General features: G+C 39.4%; 1 protein-coding gene and 1 pseudogene across 1 annotated transcript; one reads left to right on the top strand and one right to left on the bottom strand.

Moving 5' to 3' along the window:
• Positions 1-5,416: 5,416 nt before the first annotated feature.
• LOC133715280 (ankyrin repeat-containing protein NPR4-like) lies at positions 5,417-8,045 on the top strand. Its single transcript, XM_062141717.1, has 2 exons — positions 5,417-6,514; positions 6,887-8,045. Exons 1-2 carry the CDS (start codon positions 5,894-5,896, stop codon positions 7,775-7,777), a joined length of 1,512 nt encoding a protein of 503 aa, XP_061997701.1. The 5' UTR covers positions 5,417-5,893; the 3' UTR covers positions 7,778-8,045.
• A 316-nt stretch (positions 8,046-8,361) lies between these two features.
• Positions 8,362-13,285, bottom strand: LOC133716480 (receptor-like protein EIX2; annotated as a pseudogene).
• Between the last annotated feature and the right edge of the window lie 2,556 nt (positions 13,286-15,841).

The raw sequence follows: 15,841 nt of genomic DNA, 5'->3' as shown, positions 1-15,841 counted from the left end.
ATTCAACCTGGATCGCATCTTTCCATTTAGGCCAATCCGCTCTTTGTTGACATTCTTCAACAGAGCGAGGTTCGATATCATCATATTCTATGATTCCTTTTGCAACATGATATGCAAACGCATCATCAATTGCCATAGAATTTCTATCCATCATCTCATGTACACTAGTGTAATTTATGGAGATCTCTCTATTCTCTGGAGTTGGTTCTGACATTGGAGCGTCCCCCAATGATGTCTCTTGGACATAACCATAATCCGGAATATTCTCATGAGATGGATTATTCACATCGATGATTAATGGATTATTTTGTGCCAAACTCGCTTTCTTTCTTGGGCGAGAATCCATCGAACCTATGGGCCTCCCGCGCTTCCTGGCAGGAGCTGTAGGCCTAGCCACAACGTCACCAAGGGTGGGGACGTTGGCGCCATACTCAATTGCCCTTGAGATGGCGTCATGTCCTCTGATTTTAGGGACATCAATCCTTGCAGGCACGTTTGCAGCAAGTATGTGTGATCTCGTCACTTTTGCGATATCAGAAAACGCATCAGGCATCGATTCTGCTACGTTCTGAAGATCGAGAATTCTCCGCACTTCAATTTCGGACTGTGCGGTTCAGGGATCAAGATGAGACAGAGTGGGGACAGACCACGACAATTCCTGTTGTTCCTGTTGAACATTGATGTTCTTATCTCCCCCTAACGACGGGAAGACTGTCTCATCGAAGTGACAATCCGCAAATCTAGCGGTAAAGAGATCGCCTGTCAAGGGTTCTATGTAGCGGATAATCGTTGGAGAATCATATCCAACATAAATGCCTAATCGTCTTTGAGGACCCATTTTGGTGCGCTGTGGTGGCGCAATTGGCACATAAACTGCACACCCAAATATGCGTAAGTGTGAGACATTAGGCTCATACCCAGTCACCAGCTGGGACGCAGAAAAGGGTTGAGTGGCAGTGGGCCTTAGACGAATAAGCACAGCTGCATGCAATATTGCATAGCCCCAAGTAGAAATAGGGAGATTGGTGCGCATTACCAATGCCCTAGCGACCATTTGTAGTCGTTTAATGGCGGCTCCTGCGAGACCATTTTGGGTGTGAACATGAGGAACATGATGTTCAACATCAATCCTAATGGACATGCAATAATCATCAAAAGTCTTTGATGTAAACTCTCCAGCATTGTCTAATCTTATAGACTTAATAGGATGATCAGGGTGGTGAGCCCTTAACTTAATTATTTGTGCTAGGAGTTTAGCAAATGCAGCGTTCCTTGTGGACAATAGCATGACATGTGACCAGCGTGTCGATGCATCAACCAATACCATAAAATATCGAAATGGTCCGCATAATGGTTGAATAGGTCCACAAATATCACCTTGGATTCTTTGCAAGAATGGTATATTTTCTTTAGTGTCCTTTGCATAGGATGGTCTCGATCCTAATTTTGCTAAAGAGCAGGCTTTGCAGAACGAATGATGGGCTTTAGAGACAACCAATGAGGATTTTGGTTTAGCCATTAGTCACAATTGACTTTAGAAGTAGAAGGAGGAGTCAGATAATGATCCATGGCGTTAATGCCATGTTGTTGCCGTAGGGGGTAGACGGCGCCGGCCCTAAGTGGCCGGTCTTGCACAGTCTTGGCGCCGTGAGGCGCAGGTGCATCTCCTCGAACCAATTTTTGGTTTTTACTTCTCTTCGTTCTGAAGAATGGATGTCCGTGTGAAGTCTTTAATATACGGATCATCATATCACGACCTGGGTGTCCCAGACGGTCATGCCAAAGCCTATATGTGTCAGAATCCCATAAATCATATAACATGATTGGATTCAATTACTCGAATAGTGGTTGCATACAACCCACTAGATCGACACATAAGTTTCTCTCATACTCGTTTATGTCCGTAGTCATTAGAGGTGATGCAAAGGAACTCTTGTCCATTCTCACAATGTGTTTCCACATGAAAACCATTGGCTCTTATATCTTTGAAGTAATAAAGTTCGAAAAAATATGTCCATGACATGAGATAAAATAAATCGATACTTTGTTAATAATAGCCAATGATTACATCAAAGTTTCGTGACCATAATCTAATCCAAAGTAAAATCAAACATTAGACAAATTGTAGTCACTCAATTCGTTCGGTAATTCCAATTAAATATGACCAGGGAAGTAGAGAGAGATGTCGGTGGAGCAAAGCTCTCTTAAGTACCACTAATCTCAATTACTTTCCTAGACATCATACTTAATTGAGTACGCCTAGAGGGAAAGAGATAATCCAATAAATCATTTTATTGATTAAGGCATAATTGCCATTACATAATTCTTGGAAATTAAAAGACTATTCTAAATAAAAATCTGCGGCATTCTATCTTCATCGCCAGATTTAAAGTCTTTTATAGCTCGATATATTACCATTGATCAGGTACTCCATAAAATACCATGAAGAGGATGCTCTCTTGATTGAGGTGTATTGACACAATACATATGGTCCCTAGAACCAATGGCGTTGGAATAGTGCAATCATGGCCAAAAATGGCGCCATGGTGTCCAACCCTATACCCTCAACGTCATGACTCCTATGGTCATGTTAGGGTTTTCTCAATCAATTTGTTATTTTGTGTTTTTCCACAAGCATGCATAAATAATATGATGCAGAGAGCCTCCGAACAATATTTCATAACTCTTTCAAAGTTATAGTGAAGCAGATATTATTCCATCGTGCTTCTATGTTCGGAAAGTTGTGAATGTTACTAAAACGTTCACTAGGCGCAACTCAAAGGTTGTTAGCGTTATCCTCATTCATGTACTCAAACTGGAGGGCCATCTTCATGTGGCGCTTCATCAGGGTAAATGCCCTGGAATTTTCTATCTCAGTTTGTGAGTCTTGAGCGGTTCCTTTAGGACAGGGCTCTTGGATTGTAGGCAAATAAATATCCCGTGCCCGTAGAATCCAATGGAGTAAAATCGAGCTAGTTCAAGTCTTACATCCTGAAAGGAAAGCAAGAACGTATTAGTTTCGGAGTCAATGCTTCCACGAAAACTAATATAAGATTTCTGAGCCTTAATGCTACCAAGAAATCGATTTCCAAGAATATTTGGATTAGACCGAAACAATGATGTTTAAATGGTCAAAATCTATGCTCACGAACGCTCTTAGTCCGTAGCTTACGAACGCTCTTAGTTCGTTAAATTGATGCTTACGGACGCTCTTAGTCCGAAGTCTTACGAACGCTCTTAGTTCGTTAATTGCGTGAATCCCCACGATTCCGCTTTCTCAAGAATCGAACCCACGTTATAAGAAAGGTGGGATGTAGAAGAAGGGAGGTTGCAAGTCCCCGAAGAAAAAGGAGGAAATTAAATTTCAAAAGCGGCAACTTTAACTTAAAACTTACTTGATGAAATTCGGAACAGATTCTCTTCTGAACAGCTTGCACTTCGATTGGTGTACCGGTCTCAAAACAACTCCGATAAGGCTGAAATTCGGAGGTCAGATGGAAGAGACAGAGACGAACAACTTTTATGAAGAAAGGATTTTGATCTGAGGTTCCGAACTAGACGTTTCGGGGCTTGCAAGCAGACGGACGTGCACAGGAAAGGAGAAGGATGCAGTTGGTGTGCGTTGGTGATGCAGGGGCAGCAGACGTGCAGTGGTGCTGCAGGGGCAGCAGGGATACGTGTGCAGTGGCGCGTAGGTGCTGCAGGGGCAGGCGCGCAGGTGAGGCTAGCGTGGGCTAGGAGCTGCGGTGATGAAGAAGATTTTTGGGTTTTTGGTTTTTGGTTAAAGCTCGTGCTGATAACGTGTTTAAGGAAAAAAGATTTTGAGAGAGATTGTAGAGAGAATTGTCCAACATATTATTGAGAATAGGAGCCCTATATATAGGGATTACAAAGTACATATTCTAATGTTACAAGGAATACTAATCCATCTATGATTAGGAATTCTAGAACCTTCTCTCCTATTACTACTCCTAGTTTGATAAGGCACACTAAGTCGATTTTCCTTCAACACTAACTACCGTCTCTTGCATTTTTGATTATTTTTTTTATGTTGCAAGTCAATTATCGTCAAATTCTAAACCATTATTTTTCCGCAAACAAGGACTTCAAAACCCTTATTTTGCAAGTCAGTTTGTGTTCAAGTTTTGCCTTACTTCCCAAACTCCAAACCGCATGATATTTAGCATGCTCTACCTTAATGTGTTTACTTTGATTCTGGAAAATTTCAAGTGCTACACAAATGAATTTTTAGTAAATCTCCAAAGCTGAACTGTTTCTACCTTAAGGTTCCACTTTAAATTGTGTTAAATTTGGTCTTATTCTAACTTGAACCACTGCAAGTGGTCTAGTGGTTCTTGCCTAGTTGGGTGTGCTCCCTAATCTAGGTTCGAATCCCGAAGCTGTCAAAGTGGCCAGGCACTGTGCTGCAATGCACAGTTGGAGCATTTCACATGCGCGCGAAGGGGTTTATCTTAGGCCTAAGAAGCCTTTGGGTTCCCCTTGACAAAGTCATAAAAAAATAAAAAAATAAAAAAATAAAAAATAAAAATAAAAAAAAATAAAAAAAAAAAATCTCTTGCTTGAGAACTCCTTAAGTCATACGCCGGGTTGGGGTGTGACAAATTGGTATCAAATTTCCTAATTTCTCTTTAGATTTAGCGTGAACAAGTTAAGTTTTGAGTGATGAGGAAATAATCAAGGACATTGCGTGTTTTGTCTTCTTTATTTTTGCAGGGCAACTAAATAATTAACTAAAATAAGAAGCACCTTTATTGCTTCCTGAACGTTGACGATTTTAATGAGGTAAACTCTTTTTCTAGGTCATTAGATAATGTTCTTAAAATCTTATGTAGGGTTGATGATTCAAATTTTTTGCTTACATCAAAATTTTGACCATGATCTTTAGATTTTGCACGAAGAAGTTAAGTTTTGAGTGATGAGGAAGTAATCAAAGAAAGTTTTTGTGACTACTGAATGATAAAACTCTGCATTGACTAACATCGTGCTCTTTTTGTTTATGTTTTGTTGCAGATTCGTAGTGCCATTATGTAACAACAATCTTTTGACTGAAGTGCTATTGTACTTTCTTTGGATGCTATTTTGCAACATTTGAGATATTATTGCGTAGGATCTACTTTACATATTGGAAATAATGTTCCAAAGCCTAATGTTTTTTTCAGCGTAATGTTAAGCTTTTATTTATGGGTCTTACCCCTCCTACTCGTATGAGGACAAACCTTGCAATTTAAATGATAATTGATTAATGATTGACTTGTCAAGTAGAAAAAAGAAAATAATCAAACTTATAAAGGAGGGTAATTAGAGTAATTTATAAAAATAAATTGAATTAAAGTAATAACTGAATGGGTGTGTGAATAGCACCACCCAAATTTTAATAACTGAATGTCTGAATTAATCCTGATGAAGTCATGATGACGTCATCATACCATTCCCCCATTTCACGCGCGCAGCCACCTCCTTCCTCTCTATCTTTCTCACCGAGCACCAAGAGTAGTGGTGCTGTCGGCATCAACCACGGAACCACCACCACCACCATAATTAATCATTCTCTCCACAAACATGTATGGAAAGGACGTCACTGCTAGTCTCTTCTCTCCACAGATCAGAATTGTTTGGCTGCTTGCTTTGGCTGTCATCAGTAGCTTGTCTTTTTTGAACCACATACATATGCGCACTTCTCCAACACGGGTGCAAACATGCATCAGCTAGTGCTTTCCTTGCGAACATGTTCCAATTAACAAGACTTGAAAGAATAAAGCCTTGACGCACATGTTCCATGTATAACTCCACCTTCTCACTCGATCGGCTGCTCTAGCTTGTTTCAAGTACAATACTTTCCATTTCGTTAACAAGTGAATCAGTGGAGAGAGTGATGAGAGAGATGGAGATTAGAGAAGATCACCATGAAGACGATACAACAAGAGCACTCTATGAGGTAGCAGTTGCAGGCTCATTATCATCTTTCAAAAGATTGATTCAGAAAGACCCTCTCATCCTCAACAAAGTTTCACTCACTCACTTCAGTGAAACTCCCCTCCACATCTCAGCTCTGCTCGGCCACCTTGATTTCACCAAGGCTATTCTTACTCATAACTCGAGACTTGCCACCGTGAGGGACTCCTTGAGACGCCCGCCGCTCCTCTTGGCATCTGCCGAGGGCCATAAGGACACTGTTCAAGCTCTTCTGAAAGCCTACCCCGACGCTTGCTTGTTTCGGGATCAGGATGGAAGAATCCCTCTTCACTATGCCGCTATGAGAGGACACGCTGAGGTCTTAGCTGAGTTGATGCGCACAAAACCCGAATCAGTCATGTGGAGGGTTCTTAATAGAGGAGACACGGTTTTCCACTTATGTGTTACTTATAACCAATTAGAATGCTTGAAGCTATTGGTGGAAGAGGTAGGAGACAATAGAGACCTCCTCAATGCTAGAGCTGGATGCGATGGTGGTATGACCATCCTCGAATTAGCTGTGATGCTAAGGCAAATTGAGGTATATATGTTGTATCCATCTTAATTTGCTTTTCTTTTCCTTTTCTGGTTAACATTATATATATATATCTGTGTCCTTGAATCTAATATATATGCATATATGGCTGTGTAAAAGAGATTCATCATTACTTTTAATCATGTTTAATTATGAATGTAAAAATAAGATGATTCATTACTTTTAATCATGCACATAGAAGTTAGGTAAACATCACAATCTCTCATTGCCACTATAACAGTTTTGGAACCCCTTAGGCACGCTCAAATTTAATAATTGTCCTTTTTTTATTTTTTACTTTTTATTTGATGTCATTTTGAATTTCTTTGAAGCTTCTACAATAAACAAAGTTAAACATGGAAGTCCATGTCTGTGCAGACCATAAAATACTTGCTTTCGCTACCTGTTGTGCAAGCAGAAGCAAATGTTGTACATGGGAGGGTTTTAAACATGCTAGAAAACAGTCCAAGAGACTTCGTAAGTTTGGAAATTCAACGAGTTTTGATGGGTGCTGGTATCATGAGAAATAGAAAGAATGAAAATGATCAACTACTACCATTACCAACCAGCAAATCAAAGAAAGATGAAAAAAAGGGAAGGAAAAGTGCAAAAAAGGTGAATGAGAAACGCAGTCAGAGTGAGAATTGGGTGGAAGAGAAACGCGGCATGCTGATGGTTGTGGCTACCATGATCTCAACAATGACATTCCAAGCTGCAATTAACCCACCAGGTGGGCTTTGGCAAGAAATGAACACCAATACGACTTTTGATGGAGTACCTGTTTGCAATGTAACAAACCCTTGTGTTGCCGGAACTGCAGTATCAAGCTACATGCATCCAGATTACTTCACCAGATTCCAGACTTTCAATATCGCCTGCTTCCTTTTATCTTTGAGCATCACTCTTTTGCTTATAAGTGGATTTCCTCTCCCTAATAGGGTGCTTGTTTGGCTCTTGTCAATGGTGGTGTGTCTCACTCTCACATTCTTGACGCTGACCTTCAATGAAGGTGCCAAGATGGTAATACTCAAAAGTGTTAATCATGAAGATATTATGACTGATATGGTTAGTGGTTGTGCCTCATTCCTTTATTTTCCATTAATATTGCTTATACTGGCCGCTTTATATCACGCTATTCGACTTCTGGTTTGGCTTGTAAAGAAGTTGAGGCGCCTAATCTACCCCAAAATCAAGAAGACGAGCAGCAACAAAGCAAATCCTCATCAGCCTCCTTTAAACTCTAGTCATGAGATCAGTTCGTACGTCTAAGTGGACTGAAATGATCGATACTCGATCTGTTCATATGTTTACTTGATAAGACAATCAAACCTGCAAGTAGACACCGGCATGTATATTGTTATGAAGCTTTCTCCCTGCTTTGATGTTCTATCTGTTTAGAGAGAAAAAAAAAAAAAAAATCTAGCTACTATATAGTGCATGCTGTTGTATAATTCATCATTTCTATCTCCCTATATTGTTGCGTACTTAAGACATGCAATATTATACATCTTTAGGTGTTCCTCGATGGTCACTATTATGCTTGTGTGCTTGTGGTATTTGATGATTTCATGATGAATTAGGCTTTGATTCAAATCACTTCCATGCTGAAACATAAGCAACGTACCTGAACATGATCAGGATCTGAAACATGCCTAAAACACAGATAGACACAACAGAATAGAAATCATCTCTAATCTAGTTAAAAGATGGCAACCTTGTTACCTTGACAACCATGATGTTATAGGGAAACACTAGCAATAGAAGAGAGTTGATCCTTGATAATCTACTAATGTCTTGCAAATAAGAGTATCTTTCGCTTTTTAGTCTACAGCTGGTAGACATTTGGAACTTTTTTATATGGTCCAAGGAAATGTAGCAAAGCAAAGGAAATATAGTGATAGGAAACCAACTCTGGCTCCTCACTTTTTATTTACTAGATCAAACATGACAACAATGTTGAAATATGAAATCTACAGATAGTAGCGAAATCAGAAAATTCACACACACAAATGACAAAGATGGAAATACAATGCAGGTGACAATGGCAAGTTCTGTGATGTACTGCTCTTCAATTTTTCAAGCATGATATCCTCTCCAAAACTTCATCTATGAAACAGAAATAAGCATAACTCCAGGACTTTTTCGTTGCTAAAATGAAGAATGGCACCAAAATACCTGCTGCAAATCCCAATCCAACACTCAAATAAAACCATTTGTCAATAAAGTTGTCATCATCATCATCACCACCCGGAGTCTTTTCTGGAGCAGTACTTGGACACCTTACAGCGAGAGGAGCACCACAAAGACCTGGATTTCCAGCAAAAGAAGATGCTTCGAAAGTTGTCGTATGACCTGTGTAAGGGATCATGCCGGAGAAGTCATTGTTCGACATATTCAGATACCCCAGAAATGATAGTGAAGACAGACTTTGAGGAACTGGACCTGAGAGCCTATTATTAGAAAGATCAAGTGATTGCAACTGTTGCAACTTGGAAATGCTTACTGGAATGTGACCACGTATATGGTTTCTGGATATATTCAGGACAACCAAACCTGAAAGTTCAGTTATCTCTTCTGGAAGATCTCCACTCAGTTGATTTCCTGAAAGGTCTATGCTGTTTACAAGGGAGAGGGACTTGTTAAATTTTTGAGGCGAGCCTTTCCAGTTAAGAACCAAGCTTTCTTCATAATAAATTCCCCTGTACATCCCATAGAATCGATAACTTTTTATGTTTTGCACTTGGGACATAGCTTTGAAATCTCCAAAACTAGATGGAATGCTCCCGTTCAGTTGATTTTCTCCAAGGTCCAGAACCTATAGTGAACTCAAATTTGATAGAAGAGAAGGAAGTTTGCCAGAAAAGGCATTTGACCTCAACCTTAGAATTTTCAGATTTCCAAACCTTTCGCCAATCCATAGTGGGATAGTTCCTGTTAGGCTGTTATTTCCAAGATCCAGTGTTTCCAAACTTGACAAATTCTGCAAAGCTTGAGGGAACTCTCCGGAGAGTTTGTTGTCGCTTAGGTGCAGTGTTTGGAGCAGCTTCAACTGACCTAACGAGTTGGGAATACTCCCAGAGAGATTGTTCTTACTAAAGTCTAGAACCTTTAGAAAAGAAAAGTTCCCAATACTAGGCAGAATGCTTCCACTTAATATATTATTTGAAAGATCAATGGCTCCAAGATCCAGCATTTTGCCTATAGAAGCAGGGATTTCTCCCATAAGTTGGTTTCCTGAAAGAGACATGAATATCAAGCTTGGTGTGATTTCACCAATGTTGTTCGGGATAGGACCTGAAAATGTATTGTTGGATAAATCTAGTAACTCAACATTAACAACTGGAAGAGGAAGTGGTCCTTGGAATAAGTTGGAGCTGAAATCAATGTCTGCATAAGGAGCAATGTTTAATGGATTTGGGAGTTGACCTTCTAACTGGTTAAATGAAATATTTAACAGCGAGAGGTTAGATGAAACTTCCCAAAACCAGTTGGGAATGGAACCTGAAATGCTAGATTCTGAGAAATCAAGATACCGGACCTCCTTTTGTGATCTCAACCAGGAAGGAAATGAAGGACCCAAATGGCATGAGCCCAAATCAAGATTCCGTATCTGAAAAGGAGGCATCCAGTTTGAACTGACATTTAATACCAAGGAATTGGAAGACAGAAGTAAGATTTTTAACTTACTGAGCTCCGAAAAGTGTGCTTCGGTTACTATACCTGTCAACTGATTGAAAGATACGTCAAAGACAGACAACTGGGACAGTTTTCCTAAACTATCTGGGACAGTTCCATTTAGTTTATTGTATGATCCTAATGAATCCGGGATGGGACCATAGAGTGAGTTACTGGATAGACTTAGTTCAACAAGATTCTCTAGTTGACCCAACCATTCTGGCAGTTTGCCAACCAACTGATTGTGTGCCAACTGCAAGGACTGCAGTTTAGGTAGTGGAGTCCTAGAAGTGCAGTAGTCAGCCAACAGAACTTCGGGTAAAGCTCCTGTAAGGTTATTACCCATTAGGCGGAAAAACTTCAGGTTGCAAAGTCAGCCGATGGAGCTTGGAATCCCACCCTCGACCTTGTTATCAAATAGATCAAAATAGGTGAGAGTTGTGATATTGCCAATGGAAAAAGGAAGTTTACCATGTAGTTTATTTGAAGCTAGAGCAATAACTTCTAACTTTGGCCATCTTTGTCCGAAAAGTTGAGAGCAACTTGCTGTTAGGTTATTATTCAAAGAAAGATCTAGGAACTTCAAACCTGGTAGTTCACCAAAACCAAGTGGAATCCTTCCATACAAGCCACAGTCGCTAATACTGACAGTAACAAGGTTGCTCATATTGACAATCCAAGTAGGTATTACTGAACTGAAGCTGTTACCATCAAGCTCTATTACAGCAAGTGAAGTAAAATTGATCATAGAGATAGATGGAATAAATCCAGCTAACTGACAATTAGATAGATGCAACTCAGTTAAGGATGATAGTTTATTAAGCTTCTGAATCCAGTTTGATCCTACCATTGAAAGATCAACTCCATTCATATTGAGATATTCCAAAGAGGCAACACCAGTCGCCCATTCGAGGTTATCACCATAAATAAAGTTGGATGCAAAATCAAGATACTGCAAGCTAGAGAGGTTTCCTAAACTTGTTGGAATTGCACCACTAAATCCTGCATTCGACAGGTTTAGATACTGCAAATTTTTCAAGGATCCAAAGAATTTAGGAATTGAAATGCCATTGAAGGTATTGAAGCTCAAGTCTAAATGTTTCAAGGACTTCAGCAGCTTCAGGGAAGGTCTAATTTCACCACTAAGGTTCCAAAATAATCCGTACCTGCCAGAAGAAGCAGAATCTTCAAATGGATGCAGTGGATGTGGGTTTTGGAGATCAACTGCAATAATAGCTCCAGTTGTATTATCACAGCTTATCCCCCACCATCGGCAGCAGTTGGTTCCTTTCCATGAAGACAGCCGGTTTTCAGGATCTTGGAGACCATTCTTGAAGTCAATAAGAGCTTCTCTTTCCGTGTCTAGGCATCCTATCAACTGAGCACCACTGTTACAAGCAATCTCTGTTAATATGAAAAAAAAGAAGCAGAAAAACTAATCTAAGCATTGCAACAATTTGCATCAACTCAAATCTCATTAAGCTACAAGTGTATCTCTAAGCCATGAACAACTAGATTTCAATGTATAGTAATCACTTCCGTGCTGAGAAAGAAACTGATATTACTTAATCAGAGAGTCAAAAAGTTGAAGTTTCCTGGATACGGCCAGCCTAGAGGAAAAAGATCGGAACAATTGGATTCCAGTTCCTATAGTCTACCTATGTTCTTAAAAAATTCACATATTCAAACATACGTCCGCATTTGACACATTTTAGGGGCAACACAGTCACTACAGACAATTGATTAACGAATCAGCTAGCATTCGGACTTGACTTGATGCAACATGGAAATAGTTGGGTTGACTATTTCAATAAACTGGAATCTCATGATTTAACAAGGAAAATGTCATGACAAGTGAACTGCAAGTTATAAAACATTGTGATGCAAACATAATATTTTTTTATATCAGACCATTTGTACTATGTGATTGACTGGTGAATATAGGGTAAAGTAGAGAAAAGTCAGAAAACTATATGATCGAGTAATATAAAAAGGAATAGCAGAGATTTGAAGGGAAAAAAAAAAAAAACAATGAAAGCTACAAGAGCATTATTTTATCACACCAAAATATAATATTGACTATGTTCCAGTTTTGTTCACAAACCTAAATATTGATCAAAATGTCATCTGGGTTTATCTCGTTTTGGTCTTTACAGTATCAGTGAATGCTTCTCGTAATCAGAATTTGAACAAAAGAAACCATCCATCAAAGTGTTCATAATTTGACCCGATAGGAAAAAAATAATTGTATAAAAAAAATTCATTTATGATACCAAGTTTCAGGTGTGCCCATGAGTACCCAGGTGGACCAAAAATATTATTGACAAAACCATTTGAAAGAGGAGGCATCCTTAAATTCTGGTAAATTACAATTCATTTCTACTAAATCACCGGATCGAAGCAAGTGAAATCCTCATATAGCTTTCATTATTGAGGCCACGCTCCTTGTGGCACATCATGGGAACAAAGCAAACGTACACATAACATTTTGGCATACAATCATCCAAGTAAAGAACATAAGCAAATAAGTGTCGGTGGCTCTCACCTCATTCTCTATTACTCCATAAGGAATTTCCAATTTCATCCCAAATTTTGCATCAACAGTTGCGAAGCCCTTAAACAAATCAATCAAATAAAAATAAATAAATAATGTTAAATAAACTAAAAGAAAAATTGAGCCTAGTACCATTTGGTCTAGTGGCATAGTCTCCCCTTTGTAAGTGGGAGGTTCTGAGTTCGAATCACGAAAGACTAGTTGTAGCATTTGAGTTGTTTATCTGATAAAAAAAAAAAATTGAGGGAAGATTGATGCCCAATGTCTTATTCAAGCATATGATTTTATATGTATCAAGGAATAAATGACTGAAAATACATGGATGCATGCAACGATGCATGTGTTAACACTGCACCCTGTTGGTGATGAAAAATTCCGTAGATGATTTTGACTCACTAATGAATGCGGACTAGAGCGGGAGCTAACCAGAAATGATTGAGAATGTTCAATTCGTAACTGACTTGGCGACGACAAGCCGGAGGCAGAGACTTCCCTTCATCCCGGACCTTGGTGTCGACGAGGCGAAGGCTTCTCTTCGTCCCTGACATAACAACGACGAGGTGATAGGAGCATAATGTGCGATATTTATATTAATATTTCCTTGCATTTTTTCACGCTGTTTCTCTTCATAAAAAGTATTAATGTTTGTTTTATTGTTTTTGGATTCTTGTGGAGTAAAGGAGAAAAGACGCACGAAAGGTGAAATCAGGAAATCTGCCTGTGCAAATCAGTCAATTTCGACAGAACACTGAGAACAGCTCAGAACGAACCAGATAATGATCTTTATATTGGGATGTCTAGTTTCCACAGTTTTTTACGGTTCCTCGATATCATTTTTCTAGAAGAAGTTATGGCCGATTTAGTACAGGAAGGTCAAGTTGCGCGTGAATCTGGTTTTTGACGGGAATTTATATTTACATGAAGATTCTAGAGTTTATGACATCCAAAGGCTTCCCCAATCATATTTGGATACGAATTGGAGATGATGACTCAATCTTGATGACATGGAATTATTTTATTGGCTTGAAAGTAATTAAATTGTGCATCAATCGAAGGAAACTTCAAGCAAATTACAAGCAAAGTTGAATAAGGAAACTAGGGTTGTGTATCCCCTATATAAAGAGCCTCTGCAACACAATGAAAAGGACCGCAGCCTCCACCTTCTCTTCTACCTCTCTTTCTTGTTCCTCCGCCACCATCTTTTTTTTTTTTTTTTCCCTATTTTATTATACTAAGTTATTTTGCTACAATGTATAACTAAATTACTTTTGTTAGGGGCGAGGTTTGAAGCCCTAAGACATGTTTTTGACAATATTTTGATTCTTAGTTTTGAAACTACTTTGTTGTGAATTTGTTTATTTGGTTTTGGTTTACAGATAACACTTGCATGTTTATGTTTTATGAATGCGCACATAAAATATTATGATCATGTGAGTGGGGCTAGAAATAGGTATCTTAATCTCCTAAACGGTTAATAATGCTTATTTCAATGGTAGTAAAACCTATAGGATAATAGGTGAAACCAAATAAAAAGGATTGCATGCTAGGTAGGCGTTCCACACTAGTTTTGCATACTTGTTTATTTCAAACTTCCACATGTGATTAATGCTTAGAATAAATTGTTGATAGGATAGCGTTCTATACCTTGATTCTTTATTCTAAAGGCTTAGTAATGGTGCGTTCATCTTGCTTAAGTAATCTAGGGAAGTAATAAGAACTTATGCAGTGCGTTCACAGTTTGTTCTTGATTGAAACCTTTTCATGACTTAGTAATTGAAACTAGGATAACAAATTTGTCTTGAGCATGTCTTGGTGGTGGATTTCCGAATCTCTAACATCTTCATTCATATCATTGTAAATCTCGCATTGTTTTTATGTTTTACTTTAATTTTCTGTGTTACAAAACCTAAAACCCCCCTTGTTACGATTTCATATTCACTCATTCTTTCATTATTTTTGTAGTGCCCCAGAAATTCGTCATTATTTTCCAAGGATTTTCCAGAATCTAAATTGTGGTTATTGGACGGTTTCGTGGCTCGTGGACGGAGCGGAAGTGTTTCGGACGAATTTTTATTCGAATAATATGGTTTTAGGGGGGGGGGGGTGCAAAGGTTGACTTTTTATTCGTTGGGTTTCTCTGAAAACTTCCTTCACGAAAGTCGTAGAGCGCGTCGATACGAGTTCGTGGACATGAAGAACACGGAAATCGGAGTTCATATGAGGAAGTTATGGCAATTAGAAAAAGTTTCCATCTTGGTTAAATAGAGGAGTTTCCGGAAAAATATTAGATTTCCATTTTGGGAAACATGTTTCTCTTTCTCTCTCCCCGAGCCCGCGTCGCCTTTCTCCCTTCGCTGGCGTCGTTCTTCCTCGTCCGGCCGCCTCTGGACGCGATTCAAAGTGGGTTCTCTTCGCCTCATCCTCCTCTACACGTCTGTGGAAGTGATTCTTCACGATTCGAGCTGTGGTGGCCGCTGCAAGGCCGAGAAGGAGCCGCGACGAGGATGAAATCGCCTTCGTCGGAATTGGAGATTCCGGCCACCTTTGCCGGTGATTCTTAAGGGCTTTTGGAGCCCAGAGGACGTAGATGCTTCTCCCCAAGGTGGCTTGCATCGATTCAAAGTGTGGAGGTTGAATTTTGGATTTGAAATTCTAGGGTTTCAATCGGCCCGATTTGTTCTAAGGTAAAATTCGACTGATTGGTTTATAATTGGACTTTGGTGTAGTTATGAAAGTTGTAATTGGAGTTGAGATGATGAACTTTTGTGTTGGAAGTTTGGCCAAATTATGACTTTGGGTCGGCGGCGGCGCCACCACTGTGGTGGTGTTTTCCGGCTCAGGGATAGTTTTTGTCCCTGATTTTGATCTACTCGTCGATACGAGCATTTCGATATACAACACTTCATTTTTGGAGATCGTATGAGCATGTTAGGGTTTTTGCGGTTTCGATAGTTTCGGTTATTGATCCGTGAGGATCCGACTATCCGATCGACTTGTGGTTTTGTCACATCGATCGTAGAAGTGTTCTGGTGACTTAGGGAGGTCTTGGGTGAGGTTTCGCCTCAATTGGCGTTACTTATGGGGATTTTAGTTCAAAATGAGGG

The sequence above is a fragment of the Rosa rugosa genome, chromosome 6 (assembly GCF_958449725.1).
Source record: "Rosa rugosa chromosome 6, drRosRugo1.1, whole genome shotgun sequence".
In the NCBI taxonomy this organism is placed as follows: Eukaryota; Viridiplantae; Streptophyta; class Magnoliopsida; order Rosales; family Rosaceae; genus Rosa; species Rosa rugosa.
The sequence above is the reverse complement of the archived record's forward strand: the minus strand, read 5'-3'. Positions and strand labels throughout refer to the sequence as shown.

What these genes read in the sequence shown, in the direction of transcription:
- LOC133715280 (XM_062141717.1), top strand. Translation starts at nt 5,894, where the DNA reads ATGAGAGAGATGGAGATTAGAGAAGATCACCATGAAGACGATACAACA. An exon ending in TGATGCTAAGGCAAATTGAG is followed by an intron (nt 6,515 to 6,886) that starts GTATATATGTTG and finishes ATGTCTGTGCAG; the next exon opens with ACCATAAAATACTTGCTTTC.